At 40.1% G+C, this 16,311-nt stretch overlaps 1 protein-coding gene across 1 annotated transcript in view; it reads left to right on the top strand.

Moving 5' to 3' along the window:
- Positions 1-14,062, top strand: part of LOC128649118 (acyl-CoA dehydrogenase family member 11-like) — a 385,838-nt gene extending 371,776 nt beyond the window's left edge. The window contains 2 exon segments of the mRNA XM_053702199.1: positions 13,757-13,823; positions 13,915-14,062. Of these exon segments, the coding sequence (XP_053558174.1) occupies positions 13,757-13,823; positions 13,915-14,041 (194 nt within the window). The 3' untranslated portion in view covers positions 14,042-14,062.
- Positions 14,063-16,311: the final 2,249 nt, after the last annotated feature.

Raw genomic sequence — 16,311 nt, 5'->3', positions numbered from 1 at the left:
TTAGAATTAGATAGGGTTATTATACTTAATATATATATAATATAATAACGATATTAACCCTAATATAATTAGGGTTAATATAGTTAATATATATAATATAATAACTATATTAACTATATTAACCCTAATATAATTAGGGTTAATATAGTTAATATAGCTGGCGGCGGTGTAGGGGGATTAGATTAGGGGTTAATACATTTATTATAGGTGGCCACGGTGTAGGGGGATGTAGATTGTAGGCAAAAGAGCTGTTTACTTTGTGACAAAGCCCCGCCAAAAGCCCTTTTAAGGGCTGGCAAAAGAGCTGAATTCTTTGGGGCATGCCCCTCCAAAAGCCCTTTTAAGGGCTGGCAAAAGAGCTGTTACTTTGGGGCAATGCCACGCAAAAAGCCCTTTTCAGGGCTATTTGTAGGGTTAGACTTAGGTTTAGTGGTAGGGATAGTTTAGTATTTTAGGGGTTAAATAATTTAATATAGATGGCGGCGGGGTAGGGGGATTAGATTAGGGGTTAATAATTTTAAAATAGATAGCGGCGGGGTAGGGGCTCACTTTAGGGGCTAGGTAAGGTAGATGGCGGCGGTGTTAGGGGCTCACTTTAGGGGGTTATAGATTTAATATAGCTGGCGGCGGATTAGGGGTTAATAACTTTATTAGGTAGCGGCGGGCTCCGGGAGCGGCAGTTTAGGGGTTAATACATATTTTATTGTTAGGATAGTGAGGGGGGATAGCGGATAGAGGGTTAGACGTGTCGGGCTATGTTTAGGAGGCGTGTTAGACAGTGCGGGTGATTTAGACTTTAGTCAGGTTTTGTAGGCGCCGGCAGTTTCTAACGTGGCGCAAGTCACTGGCGACGCCAGAAATTTGTACTTGCGCAGATTTCTGGACATCGCTGGTTTATCCGACTTACGGCACGTTAGCATCTGACGGCGCTGTATATGGGATAGCTCGAGTTGCGAGCTGAAACTGTGGGCGACGCTGGTTCCCTCGCTTGCGCCGCAAACTACGATCTATATCGGATCGCGCCCATAGTCAGTAAAAAGTTTAGTCAGTGTTATTGTATAATGAAGCATATATTTATTGCCAATATAAAATGTGTAAAATCATGTATGAATATTTAGCTAAAAAGTATAAGAAATATTTTTATATACAAGGGTGGCAATATAAAGGGGACGTCTCACCAGCGAATAAACACAATCTAAAATAGCAAATAACAGATAAATTACACTAAATATATGATAAAAATTATTTAATAAAAGATTAAAAATCTGATTATATGGTACTCAAAAGGTAACTAAAAACTAAACCCACAGAAATTCATAGTATGGAAATTTCCACAGAGGCGTTAAATAAGTTCATGAAACCACAGTTCAAATGATGTTAAGGGATCGCATTGATTCAAAAAGTTCCCAATTGATAGCGAGGAGCTCCTCTAGCAAATGTATCAATGATAGATAGAATGTTGTGACTATCATTGGAGCAACTCTGAATGTTGTGATTATCTATCATTGGAGTAACTCTATTTTGAATTTTATAATCCGGGTTATTTTGTCATTCTACTAAGATCTCCATCGCCTGCGTGCATAGCACTAAGTGCAGGTATCAGCAGATATTCACCCTCTATTGGAGGCAAGACGCTTATCCAAAGTGACCATAAGAACTTTTGCTTTCTCCTTTTTCGAGTCGCAAGGTGGAACGAGCCCACCGAGTGTCTCTGGTGACGTCAGACGCCAAGTCACGTGCGGTGAACTCGAGTGTGATGTGTAAGATCCACAGTTGCTAGTTTGAAACGGCTCTACAGATATACAAAGTTTTCAAGGTAATATGTATCATTTTTGCCTATAACATCAGCTGATTTCAGAATGTTTTATGCTACAGAGACATAGAATTTAAAGGTAACAAGAACTTTGTGTGTGCTTTTTCAATTGTACTGTTCACTGCCTAATGGTTCCTGTTTGCTTATAAAGTGGAAATCCACCTACATTTGCTAGAGGAGCTCCTCACTATCAATTGGGAACTTTTTGAATCAATACGATCCCTTAACATCATTTGAACTGTGGTTTCATGAACTTATTTAAAGCCTCTGTGGAAATTTCCATACTATGAATCTCTGTGGGTTTAGTTTTTAGTCAGCTTTTGAGTACCATATAATCAGATTTTTAATCTTTTATTAAATAATTTTTATCATATATTTCGTGTAATTTATCTATTTGCTATTTTAGATTGTGTTTATTCGCTGGTGAGACGTCCCCTTTATATTGCCACCCTTGTATATAAAAATATTTCTTATGCTTCTTAGCTAAATATTCATACATGATTTTGCACATTTTATATCGGCAATAAATATATGCTTCATTATACCATAACACTGACTAAACTTTTTACTGACTATATATTTGGACACTTTTACCTTTTAACACGTAGTGACATTCACAGTTATTTCTATAAACCTTTATTGATTTTCACTAATACCTTTTAGCTTTTTTTAGCGCCCTTACACTCCCCCTTTTTTTCCCTATTTTTCTCTGAAAAGAACGAAGAATCTTTTAACTTGTAAGGAGTTTGGTATCCACTGCACTTGCGCTCTACTTTCCCTCTCTTCTCTTACTTATCAAGAGATTCACAAGCTGCTCTGATCGACGCTCTGGCGGTTCCTTGGAACTTCAGTCTTGCATACCTGTTCCCTCCATTTGCTCTCCTTCCTTAAGTCATTGCTCGTATCAAGCAGGATAGGGCATCAGTGATTCGAATAGCTCCTGCCTGGCCTCACAGGATATGGTTCGCGGATCTGGTGAAGATGTCATCTCTTCCCCCTTGGAGGTTGCCTTTGAGGAAGGACCTTCTACTTCAGGATCCCTTCCTCTACCCAAATCCAGATTCTCTGAAGGTGACTGCCTGGAGATTGAACGCCTAGTCTTGGCTAGGCATGGTTTTTTTAAGGTCATTGATACCTTGCTTCAGGCTCGTAAACCTGTTACTCACAAGATTTGCTATAAGGTATGGGGTGAATACCTTTATTGGTGTGAATCGAAGGGTTTCTCTTGGAGTCGGGTGAGGGCTCCTCGCATTCTGTCTATTCTTCAGAATGGCCTGGAGAAAGGTTTGTCAGTCAGTACTCTGAATGGTCAGGTTTCTGCACTGTCTATTATTTTACACTAATGTCTGGCAGATCTGCCAAGTGTTCAATCTTTTGTTCAGGCCTTGGTCAGGATCAGGCCTGTGTTTTGCAGCAGGCTCTGTTTGAACCTATGCATTCGGTTGATATTAAGAGTTTCTTGGCTTTCGCATTTGCAGTGTGATTCCCCTTATCTTATTTTTCATTCGGATAAGGCGGTCCTTCGTACTAAGTTGGAATTTTTTCCTAAGGTTGTGTATCAATATAGGAAATTGTTGTTCCTTCATTTTGTCCTAATCCTTCTTCTCAGAAGGAACGTCTGTTGCATAACCTAGATGTTGTGAGTGCTAAAAAATGTTATCTACAAGCAACTAAAGATTTTCGGCAATCTACTGCCCTATTCATTGTTTTCTCTGGTAAGGGTTAGAAGACCACTTCTTCTACTCTTTCTCTCTGGTTCAGAAGTGTTATACGGTTGGCTTACGAGACAGCTGGACAACAGCCTCCTGAGAGAATTACGGCTCATTCCACTAGGACTGTCTCTTCTTCTTCCTGGGCCTTCAAAAATGAAACTTCTGTGGAACAAATCTGCAAGGCTGCCACTTGATCCTTATTGCATACCTTTTCCAAATTCTACAAATTTGATAATTTTGCCTCGACTGAGGCTTCCTTTGGGAGGAAAGTTTTTCAAGCGGCGGTGCCTTCTGTTTAGGTCTGCCTGTCTTGTTCTCCCTCCCTTCCATTCTGTGTCCTCTAGCTTGGGTAGGTTCCCACTAGTAATTGGAATGGATTCATGGACTCTCCATGCCATTGGAAAGAAAACAAAATTCATGCTTACCTGATAAATTTCTTTCTTTCCTGGCATGGAGAGTCCACAACCAGCCCTTAATTTGAGTTAAGACAGCTTTTTTTTTTTCTATAAACTTCAGACACCTCTATACCCTTGTCATCTTGTCTTTCCATTTTCCTTCGGCCGAATGACTGGGGATTATGGGAAGTAGAAGTGATACTTAACAGCTCTGCTGGAGTGTTCTTTTCCTCCTGGTAGCCAGGAGTTGAATTCCCACTAGTAATTGGAATGGATTTGTGGACGATCCATGCCAGGAAAGAAAGAAATTTATCAGGTAAACATACATTTTGTTTTTCTTGAAGAGACCGTACCCAATTTTTTTTCTGATTCCCTCACAGGGGCTTCATTCTTACATTGTGCCAATATGTGTGTGTTTTGCCATGCGGGTGTTAACACTTTCTGTGCCTGTTATACTGTATTTCTGTGCTGCTATCTAATTTTAGATTAAATGCAAACGCATGCAAAGGACAGAAGAGAACCCTTCACAGGCAGGGAGAAACCCGCCTAGGTACCCTGTACCCTCCAGGACTACAATTAATAATTTGAATCCTCAGCCAAGGACAATTATTCTGAAACCCAGGACCCCCCTTGTGACAAAGTAGCAGAAGAGGAGTCTCAATTTAAAACTGGAGCACATACACACACACACACACCACTATTTCAGGACGTTTTTACTTGCCTTGGAGACTGGAGACCCTCCACCTGTAGACAAACTAAAAAATATTTATAGATTCTTTATGGCAGCCCCAAAAAAAGGCTATCTAGCCCGAACACTGCATCAGAAAGCAGAAAAGGTATTTACCAAGGAATGGAACAATCCAGACATTTCCTTAAGTTGCTTAAAATTGCCTGCTCTATCTAAATCGTGAAAAAAAAAATATGGGTGTCATATACCTTTAACTTGGTTTTAAAGGTTTCTTCAGGCTCAGCCGTTTAAATCTATGCATAGTCTGGACATTCAACTGTCTTGAAAATATTTTCTCTCTCTTAGCCATTTCCTCACCAGAAGAGCAAGATTGATCTTGTGATTCTTCTTTAAAAAAAAAAAAAAAAAAATCAGGATAAAGCAGTTTTAAAAAGAAAATGTATGCTTACCTGATAAATGTATTTCTTTTTAGACACGATAAGTCCACGGATTTCATCCTTGTGGGATTTCACCTCCTGATCAGCAGAGAGAAGAGCACCACAGCAGAGCTGCTATATATAGCACCTCCCCTCCCTCCCACTCCAGTCATTCAACCGAAGTTAGGAAGAGAAAGGAAAGTCAAGGTGCAGAGGTGGCTAAAGTTTACAAAAATTAATAACCTGTCTCAGAGAACAGGGTGGGCCATGGACTCATTGTGTCTAAAAAGAAATAAATTTATCAGGTAAGCATAAATTTTCTTTTCTTTTTGAAGACACGATGAGTCCACGGATTTCATCCTTACTTGTGGGATACAATACACGGATGATAAGGGAGGGACAAGACAGGGAACCTAAATGGAAGGCACCACTGCTTGAATAACCTTTCTCCCAAAAACAGCCTCAGCCGAGGCAAAAGTATCAAATTTGTAAAATTTAGAAAAAGTGTGAATAGAGGACCAAGTTGCAGCCTTGCAAATCTGTTCTACAGAAGCTTCATTTTTTGAATGCCCATGAGAAAGAAACAGCCCTAGTGGAATAAGCCGTAACTCTTTCAGGAGGCTGCTGTCCAGCATGCTCATGCAAAACGGATGATACTCTTCAGCCAAAAAGAAAGAGGTAGCCGTAGCTTTCTGACCCTTACGTTTCCCAGTTAAAACGAGAAACAAAGAAGACGACTGACGAAAGTCCTTAGTCGCTTGTAAATAAAATTTCAAAGCACGGCCCACGTCCAAATTGTGCAAAAGACGTTCCTTTTGAGAAGAAGGATTAGGACACAAGGAAGGAACAACAATCTCCTTATTAATGTTCCTGTTTGAAACAACCTTAGGAAGGAATCCTAGGTTAGTAAGTAAAAAAAAGTTCAGACATTCTTCGAACTGAAGAAATGGCAACTAGAAATAAGACTTTCCAAGATAGTAACTTAATATCTAAGGAATGCATAGGCTTAATTGGAGCCCCTTGAAGAACTCTAAGAACTAAATTCAGACTCCATGGAGGAGTAATTGGTTTAAACACAGGCCTGATTCTAACCAAAGCCTGACAAAAGGATTGAACGTCTGGAACATCTGCCAGACGTTTGTGTAACAAAATAGATAAGGCAGAAATCTGACCCTTTAGGAAACTTGCCGATAAACCCTTCTCCAATCCTTCTAGGAGAAAAGACAAAATTCTGGGAATCCTAACCCTACTCCATGAGTAGCCCTTGGATTCACATCAATAAAGATATTTACGCCATATCTTATGGTAAATCTTTCTAGTCACAGGTTTACGAGCCTGGATCATGGTCTCTAAGACCAAATCAGAAAACCCCCGCTTGGATAGAATTAAGCGTTCAATCTCCAAGCAGTCAGCTTCAGAGAAACTAAATTTGGGTGAAGGAAGGGCCCTTGAATGAGAAGGTCCTTCCTCAACGGAAGTATCCAAGGTGGCAGGGATGACATGTCCACCAGATCTGCATACCAAATCCTGCGAGGCCACGCAGGAGCAATGAGGATCACTGATGCCCTCTCCTGTTTGATTCGGCCAATGACTCGAGGATGAAACGCAAACGGAGGAAATAGGTATGCAAAATTGAAGGACCAAGGAACTGCCAGAGCATCTATCAGTTCTGGCTGGGGATCCCTGGAACTCGACCCGGATCTCGGGAGCTTGGCATTCTGACGAGATGCCATGAGATCCAACTCTGGCTGACCCCATTTGAGAATCAGGTTGGAGAACATTTCGGGATGGAGTTCCCACTCTCCCGGATGAAATGTTTGTCTGCTCAGAAAGTTTGCCTCCCAGTTGTCCACCCCTGGGATATGGATCGCTGACAGATGGCAAGAATGGGCCTCCGCCCACCGGAATATCTTGGCTACCTCGGTCATCGCTAAGGAACTCCTCGTTCCTCCTTGATGATTGATGTAAGCCACTGTCGTTATGTTGTCCGTCTGGAATCTGATGAACTGGGCCAAAGCTAACTGAGGCCAGGCCAGAAGAGCATTGAAGATTGCTCTCAGTTCCAGGATGTTTATAGGAAGAACAGACTCTGCCTGAGTCCACACTCCCTGAGCCTTTAGGGAACCCCAGACAACTCCCCACCCTAGAAGGCTGGCATCTGTAGTCACAATCACCCAGGACGGTCTGCAAAAGCATGTTCCCTGGGATAGATGATCCAGAGACAACCACCATTGAAGTGAATCCCTTGTCTCCTGTTCCAGGGTTATTCGAGGAGACAAGTCTGCATAATCTCCTTTCCACTGCCTGAGCATGTTTAACTGCAGAGGCCTGAGGTGAAACCGAGCAAACGGAATGATGTCCATTGCCGCCACCATCAGTCCGATTACTTCCATACACTGGGCCAATGATGGCCGAGGATTGGACTGAAGGACTCGACAGGTATCTAGAATCTTTGATTTCCTGACTTATGTCAGAAAAATCCTCATAGATATAGAATTGATTACAGTCCCCAAGAAAGTCACCCTTGACTTCAGGATTAAGGAACTCTTTTCCAGATTTACCTTCCACCCGAGAGTTCTCAGGAAGGATAGTACAATGTCGGTATAAGACCTTGCTTGTTGACAAGATGGCGTCGGGATTAGAATATCCGCCAGCAAAGACCCCAGAACTTTTGTGAAAATTCTGGGTGCCGTGGCCAGTCCGAAAGGAAGAGCCATGAACTGAAAATGTTTGTCCAGAAAGGCAAACCTTAGGAACTTTTGATGATCTCTGTGGATAGGAACATGTAGATATGCATCCTTTAAATCCACTGTCGTCATAAATTAACACTCTTGGATCAATGGTAGGATGGAACGAATAGTTTCCATCTAGAAGGACGGTACCCTGAGAAACTTGTTTAGGCTCTTGAGGTCTAGAATTGGTCTGAAGGTTCCCTCCTTTTTGGGAACCACAAATAGATTGGAATAAAACCCCAGTCCCTGTTCCAGAAATGGAACAGAAACAATAACTCTCAGAGCGGAGAGATCTTTTACACAATGTAAGAACGACTCTCTTTTCGTCTGGTCTGCAGATAATCTCAAAATTAGGAATCTGCCTCTGGGAGGAAAAACCTTGAACTCCTGCTTGTATCCCTGAGACACAATTTCTTTTGCCCAGGGATCCTGGACATTCCGAACCCAGGCTTTGAACAAAGAAGGAAAGTCTGCCCCTTACAAGATCTGGTCTCGGATCAGGGGTATACCCTTCATGCTGTCTTGGAATCGCTAGCCTGCTTCTTGGACTGCTTTTCCTTGTTCCAAGACTGGTTGGGTCTCCGAGTAGGTTTGGACTATTCCTGCTTAGAGGAGGAAGAGGGAGAGTTTCCCTTGAAATTACGAAAGGAACGAAAATTGTCTTGTCATCCTTTTTGTTTATTTCTCTTGTCTTGCGGGAGAAGATGACCCTTACCTCCCGTGAAAAATAATCTCCTTCAGATCGGGTCCGAACAAAGTTTTTCCCTTGAATGGAATGGCTAGACCAGGGCTTTAGTGAATATGATAGTGAAAGACAGCACCTATTTTCCTTGTGGGGCACGGGAAAAGGGTTAGCCAGACCCCAATGTATATCCAAGAAGAAGTATTTTTCCAGCCACCAGTTGAATTTTAAAAAAGACCTTTATTCATTTCTTACAGGGTCCATCATATCAACAACGTTTCAAACCTATGCCAGGTTCTTAATCATGTCTACTGAATAGTATACAGGTGTGTCTTTTATACCTGTCCAATTTCTATCAGATTGCACAATAGTGCCATCTTGTGGTTAAAATTTAAAATTGCATGTGACAAATTCTCTAAAGAAATTTACTATAAATTCTTATGTTTTGAGTTAGTCTCTTCATTGTTTATGTATGTTTGTCACATGAAAATTTAAAACCAAATTTATATACATATAATTAAAATTAAAACCTATACACATTATAATATCAGAATCAAATTTGCTACTACAGGTATATGCTATCATAGTCAAAAAAATAATGACCATTCAAAATCTTTATTTAAGCCTTCAGGTATCATTGTGTTTAATCTATTTATCCAAAACATCTCCCTTCTTTTGAGCATCTGGTCTCTGTCACCTCCCCTCCTGGGTCTGTCAACTTGTTCAATAACTTGAAATCTAAGTTGACTGATGTTGTGACCCATGGAGAGGAAGTGACAGGAAACAGGAGCCTCCATATTTTTGTTTCTAATGTTGGATTTGTGTTCAGTGATTCTTGTTCTTGCCTCCCTGCTCGTTTCTCCTATATAAATCCTGGCACATGGACATTTGATGAGATAAATAGCATATGTGCTTCTACATGTTAGATATTTCTTTATAGGGTATTTGGTTCCCTTAATGGGGTGAAGAAAATCTTTCCCTTTAATTATTGAACTGCAGTGACTGCAATGAAGGCAGGGATAACACCCTCTATTATCAGACCCCAATGTTGTTTGTAAAGACTTCCTATTGCTACCTATATCTGCTCTTACTAGTTCATCTCTCAAATTTTTGGTCTTTTTATAAGCTACCATAGGAATATTTTTGAAGTCCTCCACTTGGGGATTACAGTCTCTCAATATATGCCAGTGTCTATTTATGATGTGTGATATTTTTGTTCCTAGGGAGTTGTATTGGGTAACAAATATCATTCTGTTTTCTTTGGTTTTTTTAGTGTTATTAGTTTCCTTATTTTTAAAGTATTCCAACTGTTTTGTAATTAGTTCTTCTGGGTACCCTCTTCTTTTAAATTTATCTGCCATTTCATTTAGTCTTATGTCACATCTCTTTTCGTCAGTCACTATTCTTTTTACTCTTTTAAATTGACCTTGGGGTATTGCTTCTATTGTTTTTTTTTAATGGAAACTGTTATATTGTAATACTTTATTTTTGTCTGTGGGTTTCACATATAAGTCAGTTTTTAAGAAGCCTTGTTCTTTATATACAAAAGTGTCTAAGAATGCAACTCCTGTTTCTTCCATGTTGAGTGTAAATTTGAGACCAGCTACTGATGTATTAAGATGTTGAACAAATTGCAGTAGGCTACCAGTGTCTCCCCACTAAAAAACACTAAAAAAACCAAAGAAAACAGAATGATATTTGTTACCCAATACAACTCCCTAGGAACAAAAATATCACACATCATAAATAGACACTGGCATATATTGAGAGACTGTAATCCCCAAGTGGAGGACTTCAAAAATATTCCTATGGTAGCTTATAAAAAGACCAAAAATTTGAGAGATGAACTAGTAAGAGCAGATATAGGTAGCAATAGGAAGTCTTTACAAACAACATTGGGGTCTGATAATAGAGGGTGTTATCCCTGCCTTCATTGCAGTCACTGCAGTTCAATAATTAAAGGGAAAGATTTTCTTCACCCCATTAAGGGAACCAAATACCCTATAAAGAAATATCTAACATGTAGAAGCACATATGCTATTTATCTCATCAAATGTCCATGTGCCAGGATTTATATAGGAGAAACGAGCAGGGAGGCAAGAACAAGAATCACTGAACACAAATCCAACATTAGAAACAAAAATATGGAGGCTCCTGTTTCCTGTCACTTCCTCTCCATGGGTCACAACATCAGTCAACTTAGATTTCAAGTTATTGAACAAGTTGACAGACCCAGGAGGGGAGGTGACAGAGACCAGATGCTCAAAAGAAGGGAGATGTTTTGGATAAATAGATTAAACACAATGATACCTGAAGGCTTAAATAAAGATTTTGAATGGTCATTATTTTTTTGACTATGATAGCATATACCTGTAGTAGCAAATTTGATTCTGATATTATAATGTGTATAGGTTTTAATTTTAATTATATGTATATAAATTTGGTTTTAAATTTTCATGTGACAAACATACATAAACAATGAAGAGACTAACTCAAAACATAAGAATTTATAGTAAATTTCTTTAGAGAATTTGTCACATGCAATTTTAAATTTTAACCACAAGATGGCACTATTGTGCAATCTGATAGAAATTGGACAGGTATAAAAGACACACCTGTATACTATTCAGTAGACATGATTAAGAACCTGGCATAGGTTTGAAACGTTGTTGATATGATGGACCCTGTAAGAAATGAATAAAGGTCTTTTTTAAAATTCAACTGGTGGCTGGAAAAATACTTCTTCTTAGACCAGGGCTTTAACCATAAAGCTCTGCGGCCCAAGATAGAAAAACTCTATATCTTCACTCCCAATTTGATAACTTGAAGGGAAGCGTCCGAAATAAAGGCCTTTGCAAGTTTGCAACACTAAGATCCGCCAGACTATGCACTAAGCACCTGCCATATAAGGGGCAAAAGCGCAGATGGATCTAATCAAAATGGGGATCGAGTGAGACACAAAACAAGCGCAGAGAAAGTGGCGCGCAGCGTTAAGATCCGCCCATCGTGGGCGTGGCAAAAACGAAACCATCTCCCAGTCGGCATATTTTATGTTAAAACCGCCGGGAGTAAAATAACACTGTCTCCTATCCATCCCCAGTGCCTGTATAAAATAGCTGCCATACATCTCTCCCTCAAGAAGAGATCACAGTCCCATCACAATAAAGAGCCCAATCTATTATCTTAGCCCTTGATATGTGATTATCAGAAATGTAGTGCTCACTTTCTTCTGAGAGAATGATGTCCCCAGAAAATAATAAAGTTAGCACTTACCTTGAATGCTGTCCGACAGCAGGACAGTCCAGCAGGTTTAAGAGGTCCTCTCCATCCCATAGCCCTGTGGAATAAGATAAGCCTGAGTTAAATGTGCTTAGGCTATCTGGATTAGGGCAGCATAAATGTGTAGGAGGCGCAGTGAGAATTATGTCCCACCAGTTCCTATTGCTTTAAAGCCACCAAAAGCTCTACTACAGAGACTGATATGGACTAGGCTACACACTAGAACAAAGCAGCACACTCTGGCACTACTTTAAAAATAATAAACTCTTGATTGAAGAATCTAATCTAACACCTCACTTTACCTCTTCCTATCACTAACGTAGGCAAAGAGAATGACTAGAGTGGGAAGGAGGGGATGAGCTATATATAGCAGCTCTGCTGTGGTGCTCTTTGCCTCCTCCTGCTGACCAGGAGGTGAAATCCCACAAGTAAGGATGAAATCCGTGGACTCATCGTGTCTTTAAAAAAGAAAATGAACTACTCTTTCCTTCCTAAAGTTGTTACTTCTGAAAACTTCAATTAGGAAATTGCAGTCCCATCTCTCTGTCCATCGCAAACAAACAAAAAATTTTTTGCTAAAGAGAGATAATGTCTTAACTTGGATGTAGTATGGGCCTTGAAATTGTTTCTTCAAGCCACTAAAGAATTCTGAATTTCTTCTTCCTTGTTTATGCATTTGTCAGGTCCCCACAAGAGACAGAAAGCTACTGCAATCACCTTGGCAGCATGGCTTAAAGCTTTCATTCATGTAGCATTCCTAATTGTGGGAAAGTCTCCACCTGAATAAATTACTGTTTGTTCTACCAACGTAGTCACATCTTGGGTTTTCAGAAATTAAGCTTCTATTGAACAGATGTACAATGCACCAACTTGGTTATCTTTCCATACCTTTTACCAAATTCTACAATTCTGAGCCGTTTGCTTCTTCTGAGGCTACTTTTAGTAGGAAAGTTCTGCAGGCCGCAGTGCTTATCTTGTACCTCTACCTGCCTTAAAGGGACAGGAAACCCCAAAATTCTCATACATGATTTGGATAGAACATACAATTTTAAACAACTTTCCAATTTGCTTCTATTACCAGATTTTCTTAATTATCTTGTTATCCTTTGGTGAAGGAACAGCGTTGCACTACTGGCAGCTATCTGAACACATCTAGTTAGCCAATCTCAAGAGACAAATGTGTTCAGGCACCAATCAGCAACTAGCTCCCACTAGTGTAGGATATGTGCGTATTCTTTTTCAACAAGGGATAACAAGTGAATGAAGCAGATTTGAAAATAGAAGTGAATTTAAAAGTGTCTTAAAATGAAATGCTCAATCTGAATCCTGCAAGTGTAATTTTGACTTTCCTATCCCTCCCTATTTCATGGTGGTCTTGTGGACTTCACAGCTTGGGTATAGGATCCAACATATGATGACCCTTGTTTTTTTCCATAGTAGTTGGCAGCAGTACCAGTTTGCTCTGCTGTTCCTATCAAACTTTTTCCTGGCCATATGTATGACTAAGGAATCATGGGAATGTGGGAGGGATTAAAGCTGTGTTGTGTGGGGTGTTTTGCCTCCTGTAGGACTGGACTTTAATTACACGTGTGATGGCTTGTGAACTCTCGCCATCATAAAAATAAGGTAAGCATAAATGTAGTTATTTAATCTATATTTGTAAGTAATTATTTAAAGGACCACTCAATGCAGTAGAATTGCATAATAAAAAGACAAGGCAATAACACCTACTCTGAATTTTAAATAAGCAGTAGATTATTTTTTTTCCTGGTAAGTTTTATTTTTTTCTTCCATTTTCTGCCCCCCCCCCTGTATCATGTGACAGACATCAGCCAATCACAGAGTAGTATATGTATACCCTGTGAGCTTGTGCACATTCTCAGTAGGATCTTGTTCCCCAGAAAGTGTGAATATAAATAGACTGCAAAATGTGATAATGAAAGTAAATTGAAAAGTGTTTTTGAAACGGTTTGCTCTTTCTGAATCATAAAAGTTTGTGACTCGAGTGTCCCTTTAAGCCTATTGCTCTCCTCTTCTAGGGTCTCTCTTACTGGAACATGCAGCTTGGATTGAAGCAAGTGATGCAGATGTGTATGCAGCTCAAAGGTAATAATTTCCTGGTCTGATATGTCAACGCTGCAAGACATAGTAAACATATCTATCTAACCTTTATTCAACATTTCCTATTTATTTCTAGATGGAGTGAACAGGATCTGTGCCCTGTGGTTAAGGCTGAAGTCTCAGGATGCTATTCTGCAGAAGCATTTTCCAGGGACCGCTTTCTAGTGTACGAGAAAAGCCCTCTGTTAATAGGAAAACTATAAATACATCTGCCTCTAACGATGCATTTATCTTTATGGTGGATGTGTAACTTTTACCTCTGATGTTCTAGTAATCTATTAACCCTGGCACAGATCCAGAGCTGGGTTTAAGTAAACTAATTTTTACTTTATTAGATGATTTAACTGAGGGAAGTGGCTACAATTGAAATCATAATTTATGCTACCTGATAAATTCATGATGGTTAGAGTCCACAATTTTTTTAGGAGGCAAAGAGCTCTATAAAACCCCTCCCACCAAGCAAGTGAGGTAAGAAAAAGGAATGAACCATAAAAGGCACAAGGAGAAAAAACACACGGGTGGGTCTCGTGGACTCTCACCACCATGAAAGAAATGAATTTATCAGGTAAGCATAAATTATGTTTCTCCTACATTGGTGTATCCGGTCCACGGCTTCATCCTTACTTGTGGGATATCCTCATTCCCTACAGGAAGTGGCAAAGAGAGCACACAGCAAAGCTGTCCATATAGCTCCCCCTCAGGCTCCGCCCCCCAGTCATTCTCTTTGCCGCTCTGAACAAGTAGCATCTCCACGGGGGTGGTAAAGAGTATGTGGTGTTAGTTGTAGTTTTTATTTCTTCTATCAAGAGTTTATTTTAAAATAGTGCCGGTTTGTACTATTTACTCTACAACAGAAAATGATGAAGATTTCTGTTAAAAGAGGAATATGATTTTAGCACCAGTAACTAAAATCCATTGCTGTTCCCACGCAGGACTGTTGAAACCAGAGAACTTCAGTTGGGGGGAACAGTTTGCAGGCTTATCTGCTTCAGGTATGATCAGTCACTTTTCTAACAAGACCAAGTAATGCTAGAAGACTGTCAGTTATCCCTTCTGGGATAGGTAAGCCATTTTCTTAGACTCAGTAACAGAATTAAGGCTTATAACTAGGGCTCTATGCTGGTTGACACTTTTGTGGGCTAAGTCGATTAGTTTTTATCATGTTTATGTGACATTTCAAGTGTTTTTCAGTCTTAAAACACTTTTGGGGAACTTTATTTTCGCCTGGCAGTTGTTTAGACACCTAGTCTTGTCAGAAAGGCCCCTTCACTCTGGAATGCAGGGGAAGGAGGCCTCATTTTCGCGCCTCAGTTGCGCAGTTGATTTTCACTAGGCAGTTCATGCAGCTTCATGTGGAGTATCCAGAGGCTTAGAAAGGACTTCAGAGAGGCTTATTACTTGTTTGAATAACCCCTAAGGAAGGTAAACGCCACAGCAGAGACTGTGGCATGGGACTGTAGTGTCTTAACCGTTTAATTACTGTTATTAGCTCCGGTTTGGGCATTTAAGGTTTAAATTGTCTGAAAATTGGTGTGCAATACTTTCAAAGCATTAAGACACTGTGATGAAAATGTCATAAAGATTGAATATTTCCTTTATGGTTTTCTAACATTTCAGTAAAAAAGTGTATACTTTTATTATTTAAAGAGACAGTAACGGTTTTGTATAAAATAATTTTTATTGCATTAAAACTCTGCCTAAGTCGGTCTAACATGTCTGTGCCTTCAGATAGCCTATGTTCTGTGTGCATGGAAGCCAAGGTGGTTCCCCCATTAAATGTGTGTGTAAAGTGCGCAATAGCGTCCAAACAGATAAAGGACAGTACTGTCACTTTTAAAAATGTTGCCTAAGATGATTCTTTAAATGAAGGTAGCGGTGATAGTTCATCATCCTCTCCTTTTGTGTCAACGCCAGCTTTGCCCGCGCAAGCGATACCTAGTACATCTGACGAGCCTATGGCTGTTACTATGCAGCAATTAGCGGCAGTAATGAATAATTCTTTGGAAGCATTTTTATCCAAGCTGCCAGTTTATCCTAGAAAGCGTGATTGCTCAGTTTTAAATACAGAGGATGAGCAAGCAGACGCAGGGGATAATTCATCTGTGGTACCCTCACATCAATCTGAGTTGGCGGTGAGGGAGGGCCTGTCTGAGGGAGAAATTTCTGACACAGGAAAAGTTTCTCAGCAGGCAGAGACTGATACCATTGCATTTAAATTTGAACTAGAACACCTCCGCGCCCTACTTAAGGAGGTGCTAGCTACACTCGATGATTGTGATCCTTTGGTGATCCCAGAAAAATTGTGCAAAATGGACAAATTTTTAGAAGTCCCAGTACACTCTGATGCGTTTCCGATACCCAAGAGGGTGGCGGATATAGTGACTAAGGAGTGGGAGAAGCCAGGTGTACCATTTGTTCCCCCTCCTATATTTAAGAAAATGTTCCCCATTGTTGACCCCAGAAGGGACGCATG

The sequence above is a fragment of the Bombina bombina genome, chromosome 2 (genome assembly GCF_027579735.1).
Source record: "Bombina bombina isolate aBomBom1 chromosome 2, aBomBom1.pri, whole genome shotgun sequence".
Classification (NCBI taxonomy): Eukaryota; Metazoa; Chordata; class Amphibia; order Anura; family Bombinatoridae; genus Bombina; species Bombina bombina.
The sequence above is the reverse complement of the archived record's forward strand: the minus strand, read 5'-3'. Positions and strand labels throughout refer to the sequence as shown.